The sequence below is a fragment of the Pteropus vampyrus genome, unplaced genomic scaffold, assembly GCF_000151845.1.
Source record: "Pteropus vampyrus isolate Shadow unplaced genomic scaffold, Pvam_2.0 Scaffold70, whole genome shotgun sequence".
NCBI lineage: Eukaryota > Metazoa > Chordata > Mammalia > Chiroptera > Pteropodidae > Pteropus > Pteropus vampyrus.
Genome location: NW_011888851.1, coordinates 6,190,354 through 6,204,527, shown reverse-complemented (window position 1 = coordinate 6,204,527; position 14,174 = coordinate 6,190,354). Strand labels below are relative to the sequence as shown.

General features: G+C 47.3%; 1 protein-coding gene across 5 annotated transcripts; it reads right to left on the bottom strand.

The window, feature by feature from the left end:
- Positions 1 to 7,644: 7,644 nt before the first annotated feature.
- On the bottom strand, positions 7,645 to 13,957 carry SOCS2 (suppressor of cytokine signaling 2). Of its 5 annotated transcripts, none has more exons than XM_011361782.2 (3): positions 13,561 to 13,957; positions 10,784 to 11,143; positions 7,645 to 9,084 (listed from the first exon to the last, which is right to left on the bottom strand). In XM_011361782.2, the coding sequence occupies exons 2-3, from the start codon at positions 10,920 to 10,922 to the stop codon at positions 8,627 to 8,629; spliced, it is 597 nt and encodes a 198-aa protein (XP_011360084.1). In that variant the 5' UTR covers positions 10,923 to 11,143; positions 13,561 to 13,957; the 3' UTR covers positions 7,645 to 8,626. The 5 variants fall into 5 exon arrangements, with proteins under 5 accessions (XP_011360084.1, XP_011360081.1, XP_011360083.1 ...); XM_011361779.2 differs by lacking the exon at positions 13,561 to 13,957 and adding an exon at positions 13,045 to 13,424; XM_011361781.2 differs by lacking the exon at positions 13,561 to 13,957 and adding an exon at positions 12,582 to 12,824.
- Between the last annotated feature and the right edge of the window lie 217 nt (positions 13,958 to 14,174).

Below are 14,174 nucleotides of genomic sequence, written 5' to 3'. Positions count from 1 at the left end.
AGATTAGAGGAAGGGACGGGTAGTGTAAATTCAGATGGAAGGGATCCTTCCAAGCTGGATGCTCAGGGTTTGGGGAGATCTTGTATTACTTTTGAAATCAAAGTCCTAATAACACCATAATTACAAATTGAGCAGGCAGGGTCATAGCCCTCTTAATATTAACTGCATATGACTAAAAGGTAGATGTCTAGAATACATCAAGGTACATGCTGACTGCAGGCCTCAAGAGCTAAAAAGCATTTGTAAACTTATTGATAAAAAGGATAGAAGAGTGAATAAAAGCATGGATTTTGGAGTCAGACCAGCCTGAGTTCAAATCTCAGCTCTCTTAAGTCACTAAATTTCTCTGTGTCAATCTCCCTATCTCTATAGTGGAGATAAAGGCAGAACCTACTTCAAGGTTTGTTGGGAGCACCAAATGAGGTCATATTTTTTAAGTGTTAAGTGCAATGCCTAGCATTACTATATGTTTTAGCTTTTACCAATCCCCTGGAAGCCCAAGAATTGGTTTGTTATAAAATGGCCACCATACTGCCATGCCTGGAACATCATGAATCCCATGGCCTACCTGGTACAGCTGCAAACCGGATCTCTTGGGAACCCAGGCTCAATGATGTACCTCTGCCTATGAAGTCTGCACACATCCACCCTCCTAGAGTGTGCCCCAACATCAAAGGAGTGCCTCACTTTAAAACAGACCCAGGAAAATCCAAATATGCAAGATGGATAGATTAAGGCAGGTTTGTTTATGCTCTAAGATTCTTTTCATTTTATCAAAGAATCTAAGAATTCCCTTAGTATTGTCCAGGGTTTTTTTGTGTGTTTTTCTTTTCTCTTCTCTTCTCTTCTCTTATCTGTCTCCCTCTCTCCACCATGAATTGCTTGACAGAGAAAAGGAAAAATAAAGCTCAATGGCATCCCTGTTCATTGAGAATCAATCAGAAAGGCAAAAAACCTACATAAATGGGAAAAATGACTTGCGAAAGCATATTATTTGCCCACAACCCTCTGGGATCACACCTATTATATTGGCCAGACATCATGGTGGTTTAACATGATGTTTAACATAGACAGCCCTCCATGTCTCTTGATAATGAAAATTCAAACAAAGGGTCATTGTAATAATGGCTGATACACAGCAGATTCCTGTTCCTCCATCAGAATCAAGATCTTAAAAATCCAGATCTAAACTCTGATTACAGGGTAGCGCTCAAAGATCCACAGCCAGACAAAAACCAAAATTATTTTTACCAGAATAAAAATGGAGTCAACTGACTCCAACTGTGAAAAAATCGAGAGTTAAAAGGAAGTTATTTTTTCAAAATAAATGAGAATACATTATATAGAGAGGCAAAATCTACATTACAGTTTAAGTCAAAACTGAGATGCCAGAGAAATGTGGAGCTTGCCTCTCCTCTGGCCACTGCCACCATGGCGTGAGAGAGGCTGCTCTCCCACCTGGGCACATGGGGTACCTCACGAGAATGACGAAAAAGCATGAAGGTGCCAAGCTCCTCATTTTACATACGGCATTACGGAGGCCCTAGGAGATTCAATGTTTGGCTCAAGGTCAAACAAGCAGAAGTGGACCCCAAGTTTTCCAGTTCCTGGGTAAAGGTTCTGCCCACTGCACCACCACTTTCTACTTTCTTGGGAATGGATCTGCCAGTTACCCTAACTCGTCTGGTGTAGAAGCTGGCCTTCGAAGGGAAGCATGCATCTGTGGGACCCAAAGCCCAAAACTCCAGTGCAAGTGTGATCCTGCAGACGAGGGGAGTCAATGTCTGCACCCCTCCCCAATCTTCTTCCCAGCCACTATCTCCTTCCCACCCCATTCACACCTAGCGACGCATACCTAACTAGTCTCCTTAACTCCACTCTTGTTTTTTTCCAAGCCATTTTCCAAAGGGCCTCCAGAGGGATGATATAAAACACAAACCTCGTTCAGTTAATCCATTTTAAAAAGCTTTTATTCACTGCCCTCTGGATAAGTTCCAAGCTCTTCAGCAAGGCCTCGGGATCTGCCCCTGGCCACCTCTACCCTTCTCTTCAACCATTCTACAGAAGGACCTTCCTCACCAAGAGGTCTAAAGACTCCTTTCTGCCCTTCAATACTCAGATACAAGCCACTTTCCTTTGAGGTCTTCAACCTTTCGGGTCAGGCTGATGGCATCTTGTCCATGTTGCCTTAATCACTGCGTTTTACAGCAAACTGCTCATCTAGCTAAAACTCCTGTGGTACCCTGAGATGCAGAGCCCAACAAAAGCCTGGGTTTGAACCATGACCTCACTACCTACTGGGCAGAATATTCTCTCTTGCCAAGTCTGTTTCATTTTCAATAAGTGAGGAAATACATACCTTACCAGCTTGTTGCAAGGATTCAATGGAATGACGATGTAAGGTAAAGAACATATTAGATTGTTTAGTAAGTGTTAGTTCCTCTCTTCTCCATCCCTTTCTGTGGACTATGAGAGCTCCTTCAATGCAAGACCATTTTTTACACTTTTGTATTCCTGGTTAATAATACAGTAGGCACTCAATAAATGCTGGCAGAAAAAAAAGAAGAGAGAGGAAGAAAATCAAGTGAAAAGGAAGGAAAGAAAGAAGGAAATTAAATAATGAAATAAAATGAATGAATGAATAAAACTGGAAGGAAAAAAGAGACCCTAGTCTATCAGAGTTTAAAGAGTTGTTTCACTAGTCATATGACTTTGAAAAGGTCCTGTCTCTCCCTGCTAAAAAACACTGAAAAGATATCTGCAGATACTACTGTGTAACTAGGACAAGACACTGAATCAACAGACTGGCAGATCTACCAGTGGTATAACTCAATAAAGGAGTGGCACGCACATATATATATATATTTTAATTCATTCCTCAAATTGCCCACTAGACTTGATATCAAGGAGAGTACAAATAAACTGATCTTACTCTAGTGAGGTCTCAATTATTGAGGAGAAACCAACACCTAGCTCAGTGGTGTGTTGTTAAACCAGACATCATGGTGGGGAGTCGGGGAGTGGTGCTTAATTGTAGTGTCTGCCAGTTTCTGAGGTATAAATACTCTCACCATGGCTGGTTCCTATCTAACAATGATTTACTCATGATGATGTAGCTCACAAAATCCCTAAGTATTTAACAATTGGCACTCAGGAGCCCTCAGCACACCACTGATTCTCCATCCTCCTTAATTTTCTCATTCTTGCCATCTTTTTAGTTACTTTGTTATTTAACATCCTCATTGCCCCAATAGGGAAAATTAAATGAGAGCAGAGAAGCAGCTGATTTTCCTGCTAGTTCTAGCAAAGGAGATTGAATGGAGGAGAGGAAGTTGAAACTAGTATTAGCTGGATGTGTTTACGAGTTTCAACTACCCCATTCTCTCTCTGCCCCTATTACAGCAGATAACTGAAAGCAGATGCCCTAAGCAAATGTGCAAAATGCAAACACACTTTCTGACCAAATATATAGAATTGATGGCCACAACCTGGAAATAGAAATGAGGAGCAAGAAACTATGCTAGAAACCTAAGAAGCAAGAAACTATGCTAGAAACCTAAGAAGGGTCAAGTTCATCAAAATGGCAGAGGGGAGGTTAAAATGGGAAATCAAACAATTTCTCTGGGTAGAAATAACACAGAAGCTCTCTGGACCAAAATCTAAACAGGAAAAAGCACACCAAACTGACAGAAGGGAAAATCATTTAGCAAAATATAAATTTTTATCTTAACACAGTTGGAAACTGTGGAGATACAGAAAAATTTTATGAAGTTCTGTGATGACGTCTCCCTGTCTCCACCATAGAAAAAAGGCTCGTGTGGTATTCACGCTTAGACAGAAGAAGAAGGCAGCTGGCAGTACCTCTTTCCTTTTCCCTAGGGCTCTGGCTTGTCTTCTCCTTCCCTCTGCTTCTAACAGGCAGCCCCACATGCCTAATACTTCACAAAATGTGCTCCTGGTCCCTGGGGCAAGTCGGAGTTTCTATAAGTTAAGGATATAGTTTCCAAGCGAGACTGTCTATAAAATCGGTTTATTTGTATGGCTCACTGAATGTTTACTGACATGAACCCCATTCTCTATGACAACACTCGTCTGATCCAGCATTTCTGGTTGACACAGCTCCTGCAGGGGTAGAAAGGAATATCTAGCTTTTCTCCATGATTTCGGCTTACTATCTAGGCATTTGAGACTTCCAGGGCCTTTAGAGGCTACCGTAGCAACAGCTGTTGCTTTACTTTGGTAATAAAAAAACCTGAGCTCAAGCCACATAGAAGAAAAATTAGAAAAATCAAAAATATGTGAAGATGGGACTAAAAGAAAAATACGCCTATGTAGAAGTGAAACAAGACTATCACAGAATCATTCTTACATATTTCCATTCCACTCAAATGAAGTGCAACTTAACAATGAAGAAGGAGCCTCCGGTACTTTAAAACAAAAACTTAAAACATGCACATACCAAAAGTGTGATATTTCGGGCTGGCTACTTATTTAAAAACCTGAAAGGAATCAGAGAGACTAAGAAAAAGATTTAATCTTAAGGTATCCTAAATCACTCAATTACTCAAATGAAGGAGAATATAATTACTGTTTCATTGGAATACAAAATGGTCAGCAGGGTGGTGTCAGATGAGCTGAAAGGGCAACTTTGTGATACAAAAGGGAGAAAGCAAGGCAGGAATTAACTGTGTCATTATGCCCACGGGCGAGCAGGCAAAAGAAAGAACGGGCTCCACTGGTGTGGACAGGAGGTGGGCAGTCACCCGGACACGGTTGTGTGTGAGTCATATCTGGCCGAGGCAGAAATGAGATCATAAAACAGCATGGATGGCAGGTTTTAGACTTTAAAACAGCAAATAGGTTAGAAACATTGAGGAGTTAAAATGAACGCAAAACTCTAATGTGGATCGAGACATCAAGAAACCCAACAGAAGCTGGTTATTTGGAGCGGGGCAGAAGGAGCCAAGAACTGGAATTATCCCACACAGTATTCTAAAGGCCTGCTGTCCAATTTCAGAGAGGAAAAATGTGATGTTAAAAGAACTGTAGGGCTAACAGTGTAGTGAGGAAGAGTACTGGCAATTTAAACAAAGAGTAGGATGTAGTTTTTACAAATACTAAACCTGAGGTTAAAATATGTGTTCACTAACTCTGCCATGGATTTGCTGGATTAATTATGTTTGTGTGCGCATGTACACGTGAATCTCTTGACCTCCTGGGATCTGAAAGTCATCTTCAGTAAAATGAAGAAACTAAAATACGTGATCTGAAAAGTGGTTTCGAGCTTTAAAATTCTAGGAAGTTAAAAATGGGGAGAGAGGACAGACCTCTTAGTAAACAAATATATGACGACACATTTTTGCTCTAAAGCTAGAAAGGACAACTGGGAGACAAGAGAGGCTTCAGCCCAGCTGTTAGATATAACCACAGCCACTCAACACCCACCACCCTGTGCCTGTATCCACACTGAGTAGGTCACAGCCTGGTCTCAGGACATTCTGCCCCATGGATTATTTGATGACGTCTCCGTCTCCTACTCTCCTACCAGGGTACAATTTTCTAAAAGCAGAGAAAATCCTTCCCAAGAAAATAAACACTCCCAAACAACTGTCCCATTCTGTTACCTATTTGGATTACATAATTACTATGAAGTCAAGACTTTCTTATTGACGTGCCAAAAAAAGAACTTTCAGCTCATAAGCTGAACTGCCTTTTCTCCACTGTCCAAAGCCCTAAAAAAAAAAAAAAAAAAACACCAAAAACCCTAAAAAGCAGTCCTCTGTCCTGTGATGGAATGAAAAATTCTACTGCCTCAACTCTGCTCTCAGTGGAAACTCAGATCGAAGTATTTTAAGTTTGTGGGGTTTTATAAGTCTTTAACAATAGCAACAATAATACACTCACTAAAGTCCCAAACTGCCCTGCATAGGGACATAATCCTGGATATTTTTCTTGGCTCTGTTGAGGATAATTTAGACAGTATACATCTTAACCTTTTTGTTCAAGCATCTATAAAATTGGGCTACCAATAATTGGTAACTGGCATCATTTACTGGCCACCAAGTAAAACAGTGAACTCCCTCTGGACCCACCCCCCACACCAGGAGAAAACCACTGGGCCCAGCCGACTGGAATCCCTCAGAGCACAACACTAATTAAGGCACCTATACTTTTCCGGTTGAGGCAAATATATAAAAATGCTGAGGTTCCTTTCATAGCCTGCTCTAACTTGTGTGTCTGGATCAATGTAGAAATAGCAGCAATTTGCTCTTCGTAATTCCTCTCCAGGAATAAAAAAGGCTAGGATATTCCTGGAATGACTCCTCACTCACAAATCAGAAGGCGTACCTCCTGTGAACTGAACTTCGCTCATTTGGTCTGCTGCATGAGGATTAAAGGAGATAATGCATGTACAATGCTGAGTGAGAACCTGGCACACGTTAAACTCAATAAATAAATAATGTTAGTAATTGTGAGAGGGAAGGAGGGAGGGAGGGAAGGAGAAGGGGGAGAAAGGGAGAGAGGGAGAGAGAGAGACTGACTGACTCTGTCTCCTGATGCTTATCAACTTACTTGGAATATGGAAGATTGAAACGTAAGGCAATAGTTCCACAGCACACTCAAGATGCCTTTACTGTCCTCCGGCTCACAATTACTCACTTGCTAGCAATAATGCGGAACTTTCCACAGTTCCACGGGTACCCACATCCCACTCATCTACTGCTCGATAAATGAGAAACTACAGTATCGAAACAATGGGAACAGAAATAACAAAGACCTAAAAGAAATTCCACAAAGCCCCTTGGCAATGGCCATGTAAAAGTTTTGCCAAAGAAGTCAAACATCCCACATTAGAAAACTGTTGTCAGTGAAGATAAAGGGTAAGCAATGCACGGAACCTGAACATCTGAATGAAAAGGTTATCTCCCGATCATATACCCTAAAAGTATAGCTCTTCTGTAAATTTTAGGCTACAGATTCTAAGGGACATCTTAGTGATCTTTCATTTGGCTCTGCTGTTTGGACACACATAGTTGTCTTCTTTCCAGGCGCAAAATCATTTTTCATGAGCTTGTGATAAGCAGGCTTTACTATGATTTATAAGTAAATTATATGCTTCCAAGCATAATTCACTTGGGACACACACACGATATATTAGGTTCACCTTCCTAGTGACACACCATCACATACAGCTGAACAGGAAAAAATTTTTTAAGGTGGCAAATGAATGTCTGAACTCCAGAAAAGATGGTGCATTTACAACAGTCATGAGACCATGTGGCAAAAAATAAATGGCCACAAAACTTTTTTTATTTTGTATTATGCCTACTCAACCTGTAAAAGACTGTGATATGTCACATTTTTGTAGTTTCTAAAACACGTTTTTGGAACTACAAAGGGCATCAGTGCTATGCTTATTCAACTCGTAAAAGACCGGGCCACTTGGCAATTCTTGTAGTTTCTAAACCATGATTTCTGAAATGCAAAGGGCAAGTACGACTCACAACTTCAGAGAAGGGCAAGTAATGCTCTACCTCTTGCTGCATATTTGGTTTATTTCACTTGATGTAAGTTTTTAGGGCAACCCTCTATTACCATGAAAGTGTATGTACTCTACGATTCAAAGTAATTAAATGCAACTTGTAAAAGTCAGGGTTTTTTTTTATTTAATACATTCTAATCAAATAGTAACAGCAGTAAATAAACACTTTGAAAAAACAGGCAGGTATCCCCCTATATCTGGAAGAAAATTAAGTAAGAGTTTTCTACATGGTAGAAGGGAGACAACTGCTAATGTCCATGGTTAGACAATTCAAGGACAACTTGGAAATTTCTAAAGCCATTTCCAAAAACATCCATGGCAACAGGTTGGGGCACAGCTACTTCAAAAGGTAAAATGTCTGTATCTACATTGTTTTATTAACAGGGATTGAGTTGCACCTGTAAAAGCATGACATTCTTGTCTTTAGCCTTAAAGGAAAAGACAAAGTCTTTTCTGTTTGCACCAGTTTGAAATATTTCTGAAGTAAGGCTCCCTTTAGATTACTACAGTACTCATTCACATGAGAGTTCATACATGTAGTAAAAAGACAAATACAGGATTTCATGGTCACTTTTTTTGGTTGATTTGGTTAATTGCATAAAATGAAGGATAAATACAAGCATATCTGCTCAACAAAACCCCTAGGTACATCAGAATGCAAAACATAAAATGTCCTAAAATAGACTCTGATCACCAGGCATATAAAATTGAAGTTAAGCCTGTGTCAGTTCCCTTCCCCCACGTGGAGTTCTTTCTCTACTACTGGCACTTAGACCTTCAACCAAAAAGAAAGGAACGGCATTGATAAAATGTTACTTCAGCCTTTACTTGGGACATTTAATTTTTAACTTAAAAGGATCAACTGGTCTTGTTCAGCCATAGGAAGGGAGGCATTACTCAGGTGAAAATATCTGGGGGAACTTTAACTACCTAGCTATCTCATCACACATTTAAATTAAATTGACTTCAGCTGTTCTTAAGAATTCCATGTAGTTATTCAGAGCTGTCAAGTTTTGGTTCTCTTTTTACATAGCTGCATTCGGAGATACTCTATATGAGGCATGTTTAGAAAAAGAGAAACACTTATACCTGGAATTTATATTCTTCCAAGTAATCTTTTAGTCTTGTTGGTAAAGGCAGTCCCCAGATGGTACCGGTACATTTGTTAATGGTGAGTCTACAGAGATGCTGCAGAGGTGGTGCTGATGTGTAGAGCGGTTTGGTCAGATAAAGGTGAACAGTGCCATTCCGGGGGGCTTCTGGGCCCGTCCGCTTATCCTTGCACATCTGAACATAGTAGTCGATCAGATGAACCACACTGTCAAACTGTTTAAGCTTGGACTTGACACATATGATAGAGTCCAATCTGAATTTCCCATCGTGGTATTCGATTCGCAGATTAGTTGGTCCGGCTGATGTTTTAACAGATATTGTTAGTAGGTAGTCTGAATGCGAACTATCTCTAATCAAGAAAGTTCCTTCTGGTGCCTCTTTTAATTTTTCTTTGGCTTCGTTAACAGTCATACTTCCCCAGTACCAACCTGGGGTTTTTGTTCAAAAAGAAAAAGAAAAGAGGGTAAAAATAGTTATTATAAAGAATGCTTTAAATAGGGCAAAGTACTTGACAACAATTTTTCCAGCTCTAAAAAGAAGTGCGTGAGTGAAAGTTTACCAGAGGCTACCATAAATACTTTTGGTAGAAACTTAATGGACATGTAGGTCCATGTTATCATGAACACAAACTGTGAGCCAGTTTTCTTTTTTTGTGTGTGTGGTAACTTTCTGTAGCGGTTCTTCAAAGTACATTAAGATTTTCTCCCAACGAAGCAAAAGACTATTTGCAATGACACAGTGGCTGACAAAGCATGATGCTTCCAGCACTAGAGTGAAATCAAAGATTTAAAGTAAATCAGAATAAGTCAGAAGTTAGAAATAACAGCCATGCCCTTTAAAAAAAAAAAAAAGTGGAAAACCCAACTCTAGTAATTCCAAAAGTAAAAACAGAAGTAACTTTTCGGATTGTTGGTGTCCACCATCCCCACCCTCCCCAATCTGTCAATGGCTGCATATCTGTTCAAAGCCCTGGAAAGTACTGCATTTACTTGTTTCAAAAGTGCAGTTCTGGTACAATAGCTTCTGTCTGCTGCTTCCTTATCAGTCATTGAGAAATGAGGGAAACCCCAATTGATAATTAGTACAATTAGTACTTCAAGTTTGCAGTCTTTTGGACTTTGCCCTAATCCAAATCCAAGCCCAACCGTCGGTCTTCCCAGCATTCTCGATCTGATCTGCCTGCACCATCTCCCGGGCCCATCCCGTTTTCAAATATGGCTTAAGAGGCATTCTGTATTTAAGAAGTTTGAACAATATGCATCCTCCATCCCCCACCCTCCCACTCCCCAAAATTGCTCGTATTCCAGAATCTGCCGGTCCCTCGGCTGAGGGAAAAAGCTCATGGCCCGCATGGAAAGACCTCAACCGCAAGTGAGAGAACTTTCCCCTCTCCCTAGCTCTACCAAAACTTCAACTTTGCCCCAAACGTAAGCGTTTAGAATCCAAATTTTGAAAGCCTGGAGAGTTCGCCAGAATTTTTTTTTTTTTTTCATTCTTCTACTTTCAGATGCCGAGAGACGACAGCAAGCCGCACAAAGCGCAGGACTGCACTTGAAACCAGCAATACCCTGGGCGCGCCGCCCCTGAAGGACGCGCTCCTCCCGGTTCCGCTGCAGCCGCCTGTGTTGCAATCTGTCGGTCCCTGGACTTAGCCGCCCAGATCCCGGGCTGCAGCGGCCGCTCCGCCCGGGAGCCGGATGAAGCTGAAGCTGCAGGCAGCGCTGCGTTCACTCGCACTGCGCGGAAAGGAAGGCGCCAGGCACTTTGTCCCGCTAGGGTTCGAGCCCGAGTGCCGACCCTTGAGCAGGGCGGAAATAGTCACGGTTTCAACGCCCTTAGTGGCAATTTCCAAGGAGCCCTTCTCCCGCTCTGCCCTCCCCCAGATCTCTGAGTCTCTCGAGAACCACTTTCCTTTCTCATTCCCAAGGATCCAGGGCTGTGCGGCATCCTCTGTGGTCCCCCGCCCTGAGGCGGGGACGGGAAGCAAGGGGGACGTTATTCCATCTTCCTCTTTGCTTCCCACCTCGGCCCCACTTCCCAGCTGCGGGCCTCACCGGCACAGCCCCCAGCAGCGTCTGTGGGCAGGCACCCCCCTCTCGCACGCGTCGCGGCCGTTCCGCTCCCTACCTGTTTGACTGAGTTCCCGCAAGGCCTTCGCCAGACGCGCCGCCTCGGGGGAGGGCTCCTCCGCCGACCCCGCGGTCCCCCACTGACTCCGCGTCCCTTCCGCGCCATTCCCGGAGGGCTCGAGGCACCGCAGGGTCATGGGAGAAGGGCACCGCGGCAAAGACAGGTGGCCGCCCAAGCTGGGGTCAGAGAGGGGCAAGCGTCCTTCCTGGAAGTCAGTGAGAACCCCAAATCGCGTCCCTGCGGAGTATCCAAAATGGTGGTGGAGGGGGAGGGGGTGGGGAGCTGCTGGATCTTCCTCCCCAGGTCCCAATGGACGGATGGCAAAGTCCCCCGCAGGCGCGGTCACCCACAGTTTGCCTGCAAAGAGAAAGTGTAGAGTTGGGTCACTTCAAACTGGACCCCTGGCTGGGGTGTGGGTGGAGAGACAGAAACGTGGAAAATCCCGGGGACTCCTCCGCGTCTATGCTCCCGCACCATTTAACCCCAAGCATCCAGTTACTGCCCTGGCCCAGCTCTAGAGACAGAAGGATAAAGAGAGAGCAGGGATCCGAGACGCCAGTTGGAAAGAGGGAGGGGGCGGGGAGGAGGGACAGGATGAGGGTGGGGAACCGGGTCTCTTCCCGCCCAGGGCTGCTCGCTGAAATCTCAGACTAGCAGACTGGAAGAGTCACCTGCGGGCACCGTGGTAAATAGGACCTTGTGAAGGAGAAGTCGGAAATTGTTTAAAGGAAAGAACGGGAGGGATTCCCAACTGGTACTCATATCCCACACTCCGCACTGCCCAGAAAACCCCAAGAAGCAGCACCCCGCACAAACCTGGTTTCCCACCCTAAAGCGCCGCGAGGCTCCCGGAGCTGGAGCAGCCAGCCCGCAGCTCCGAGGTGCTCGACCTGCCGCATCCCGGGCCGGGAGGCTGCCTCGTGCCCCTCCCCCCGGTTCCCGGTGCCCGCTTGGAGCAGGGGTCAGGGGCGCCGTGGCGGCTGCTCCCGGGTCCAGGCGGCGCTGCTGCTGTTGCTGCGGGCGCTGTCGAGGAATCCGCCCCAGCGCGCAGCCCTTGTGGGGGTTCGGGGCCCGAGCCTGGGCCGGGGCCGAGCAGGCGGGAGCGAGAGCCACGGGACGCGAAAGACAACGAACGCTGAGCCCTTACCTCGGCCTCAGCTGCCGCCTCCGCACTAGGCAGCCTCCCCTGAGGACCTGGGGCGGGAGAGCCCGGAGGGATCGAGGAGAAGAGGGGTGTCTGCCCGCGTTTCCTCAGTTTTTAATTTTGCAACGAGGTGCCTGGGATGCGACAAGCCCGCCGCTCAGCGGCGGGGGCAGCGGGAGTCCTCAGCGCATAGGACAAACAAAAGCCCTGGGGATCATCGCCTAGACCCCCCCGGGCTCCGACATCCCTCTTCTGGGCCTGGACACCCCCAACCCTGGAGCTGCTGGGTTTCCCTCCGACTGCGACCAAGGAGGTGGGAAGGACAGAGGGAGGAGTAAGGAGCCAGGGCGGGAGGCAGGCGGGTGGGGAGGAGCGGGAGATCAGGTTATTAGGAGGATTATTAATTTGGATGGCAGTTTAGGGGGAAGAAAAAAAAAAAACTCCGGAGACTTTTCGACGCCGGGAAGGAACCGGAGAAAGCCGGCAACAGCGCCCGGCCTCGGGGCAGAAACGCAGCTGAGACTCTCTCCCTCCTTTCCGCTGCTCTCGACTGCGGAAGCCAAAGCAGCCCGGCGCTCGCGGCCGCGCTTGGGTGCCCGCCTCCCCAGCGACCCTCCTAGGGTGGAGCCTTTGGGATCCTAGGACCAGTACCTGCCGCCAGCCCCGGCCCTAGCTCCTCTGGTGCCCGGACTGTGGGCACAGGGGATCCTGAGGCTGTGCGCCCGGAGCTCAGGCGCGCACTGTCCGCGGCCCGCGCAGCGCCGGTGGCTCATGCTTCAAGGGAAGCCCAAGACCCGCGAGCCGCGGCGGCGGCGAGACTTGGCAAGAGTTAAACGTCTGTCCCCGGAACGATGAGTGCGCGCGACTTCCCAGCCCGACGCGCCTCCATTGCTCCCCGCCTCCTGCCCTAACCCGCTCTCCCAGCTCGCCCCGCCCGACCGCTGCGGAGGCCGCTTTCCAGGAACTTTCCAGGAATTCGTCCCACGTGACCGCGGCCCCCGCTACTGCTTTAAAAAGGCCGAGGCGCTACTGCGCAGGCTTCAGGGGAGGCGGACTTAGCGCTCCGGTGCGGAGCTGGGCGGTGTCGCTGCCTGGGAACCCGCCTTCCTCTGACCTGGAGACGCGCAGGAGGAGCCCCCGGCGGCCACCGTCCTCGTTTCGGCGGCCAGAGCCTGCTTCCCATCCGCGCCGGGGTGCTCCAGAGTCGAGCGAACACCGCACTCTTGACCCCTCGGCCCGCCGCGGGGGCTGTCTTTCCCGTTCCCTCTGCGCCTTCTCCACGCGACGCTCCAGCCCCCACATTTTGTGAGCGGCGTGCAAGAGAGACTGGAGGTCCTCGCAAAGGCCCCTCCCCGTCGAAGACACCAGAATGGGTTGGAGAAGGCCCCCTTCCAGCCCCTTGTGCCCGCGCCGGACAGCGGGAGGGAGCCAGCCGGAGGCGGTCCGCTCGGCTTAGGTCCTAGAAGGCAGCCAGCGGCTGGAGAGCGGCGCCTCCTAAGGCGGTGCTGGCCGCTCTCAGTCCCCTCCCCCGGGCGGTGCTACTTAGTCTCCCAAACCAGTCCGGCCCGGCTCCTTCCCTCCTCTCCGCTCCACACACTCCCCTTCCGGCCGCCGAGTGGCCCCCGCTCACCTGCGCCGACTGCCGAGAGAACTCCCTCACCGGCGCTCCCGGGTGGTGCTGGGCGGTGAGCCTCGGTGCCTGAGGTTGGAGAGCGCGCGTCTCTGCGATTTCCCACGGGGCTGGCGCCCAGAGACCGGGAATTCGGAAAGATCCCGTCGCTTCTTTCCTGCCCGGGGACCCTTCACCTTCTTCCACCCGAATGGAGGTCTCCTGGCCTCAGTTGGAACTCATCTCCTTGCCTGCACGCCCGCCCCCGAAATGTGGCCTACTTTTTCAAACCATTAACACGGGAAAACCAGTTCCAAAATTTCGATAACTATTTTCCTTTGAAATACTATTCTATTGCACCACTGCTTAAAAGCTTAAAAGGTCAATGGCCACTTTTAGTTGAAGCGGCGGCTGTGGGGAAGTTGGGAGAGGAAGCGGGAAGAGGCGTGGGGGAGGCACGGCTCACAGACCTTGCCTGGTGCCCCCCCTGCTGGCTCTGGGAGGAAGCGTAAGCCCGCTCTCCGTCTTCCCCTCCGGGAGTCAGGGGCGGTTGGTTTTCTCCATTTTACTGCTTTTGAGTAAATAACTATGCATGTGAGGAAGTAGAGCCTGGGAGGGGTGGGGCATTTCCCAGC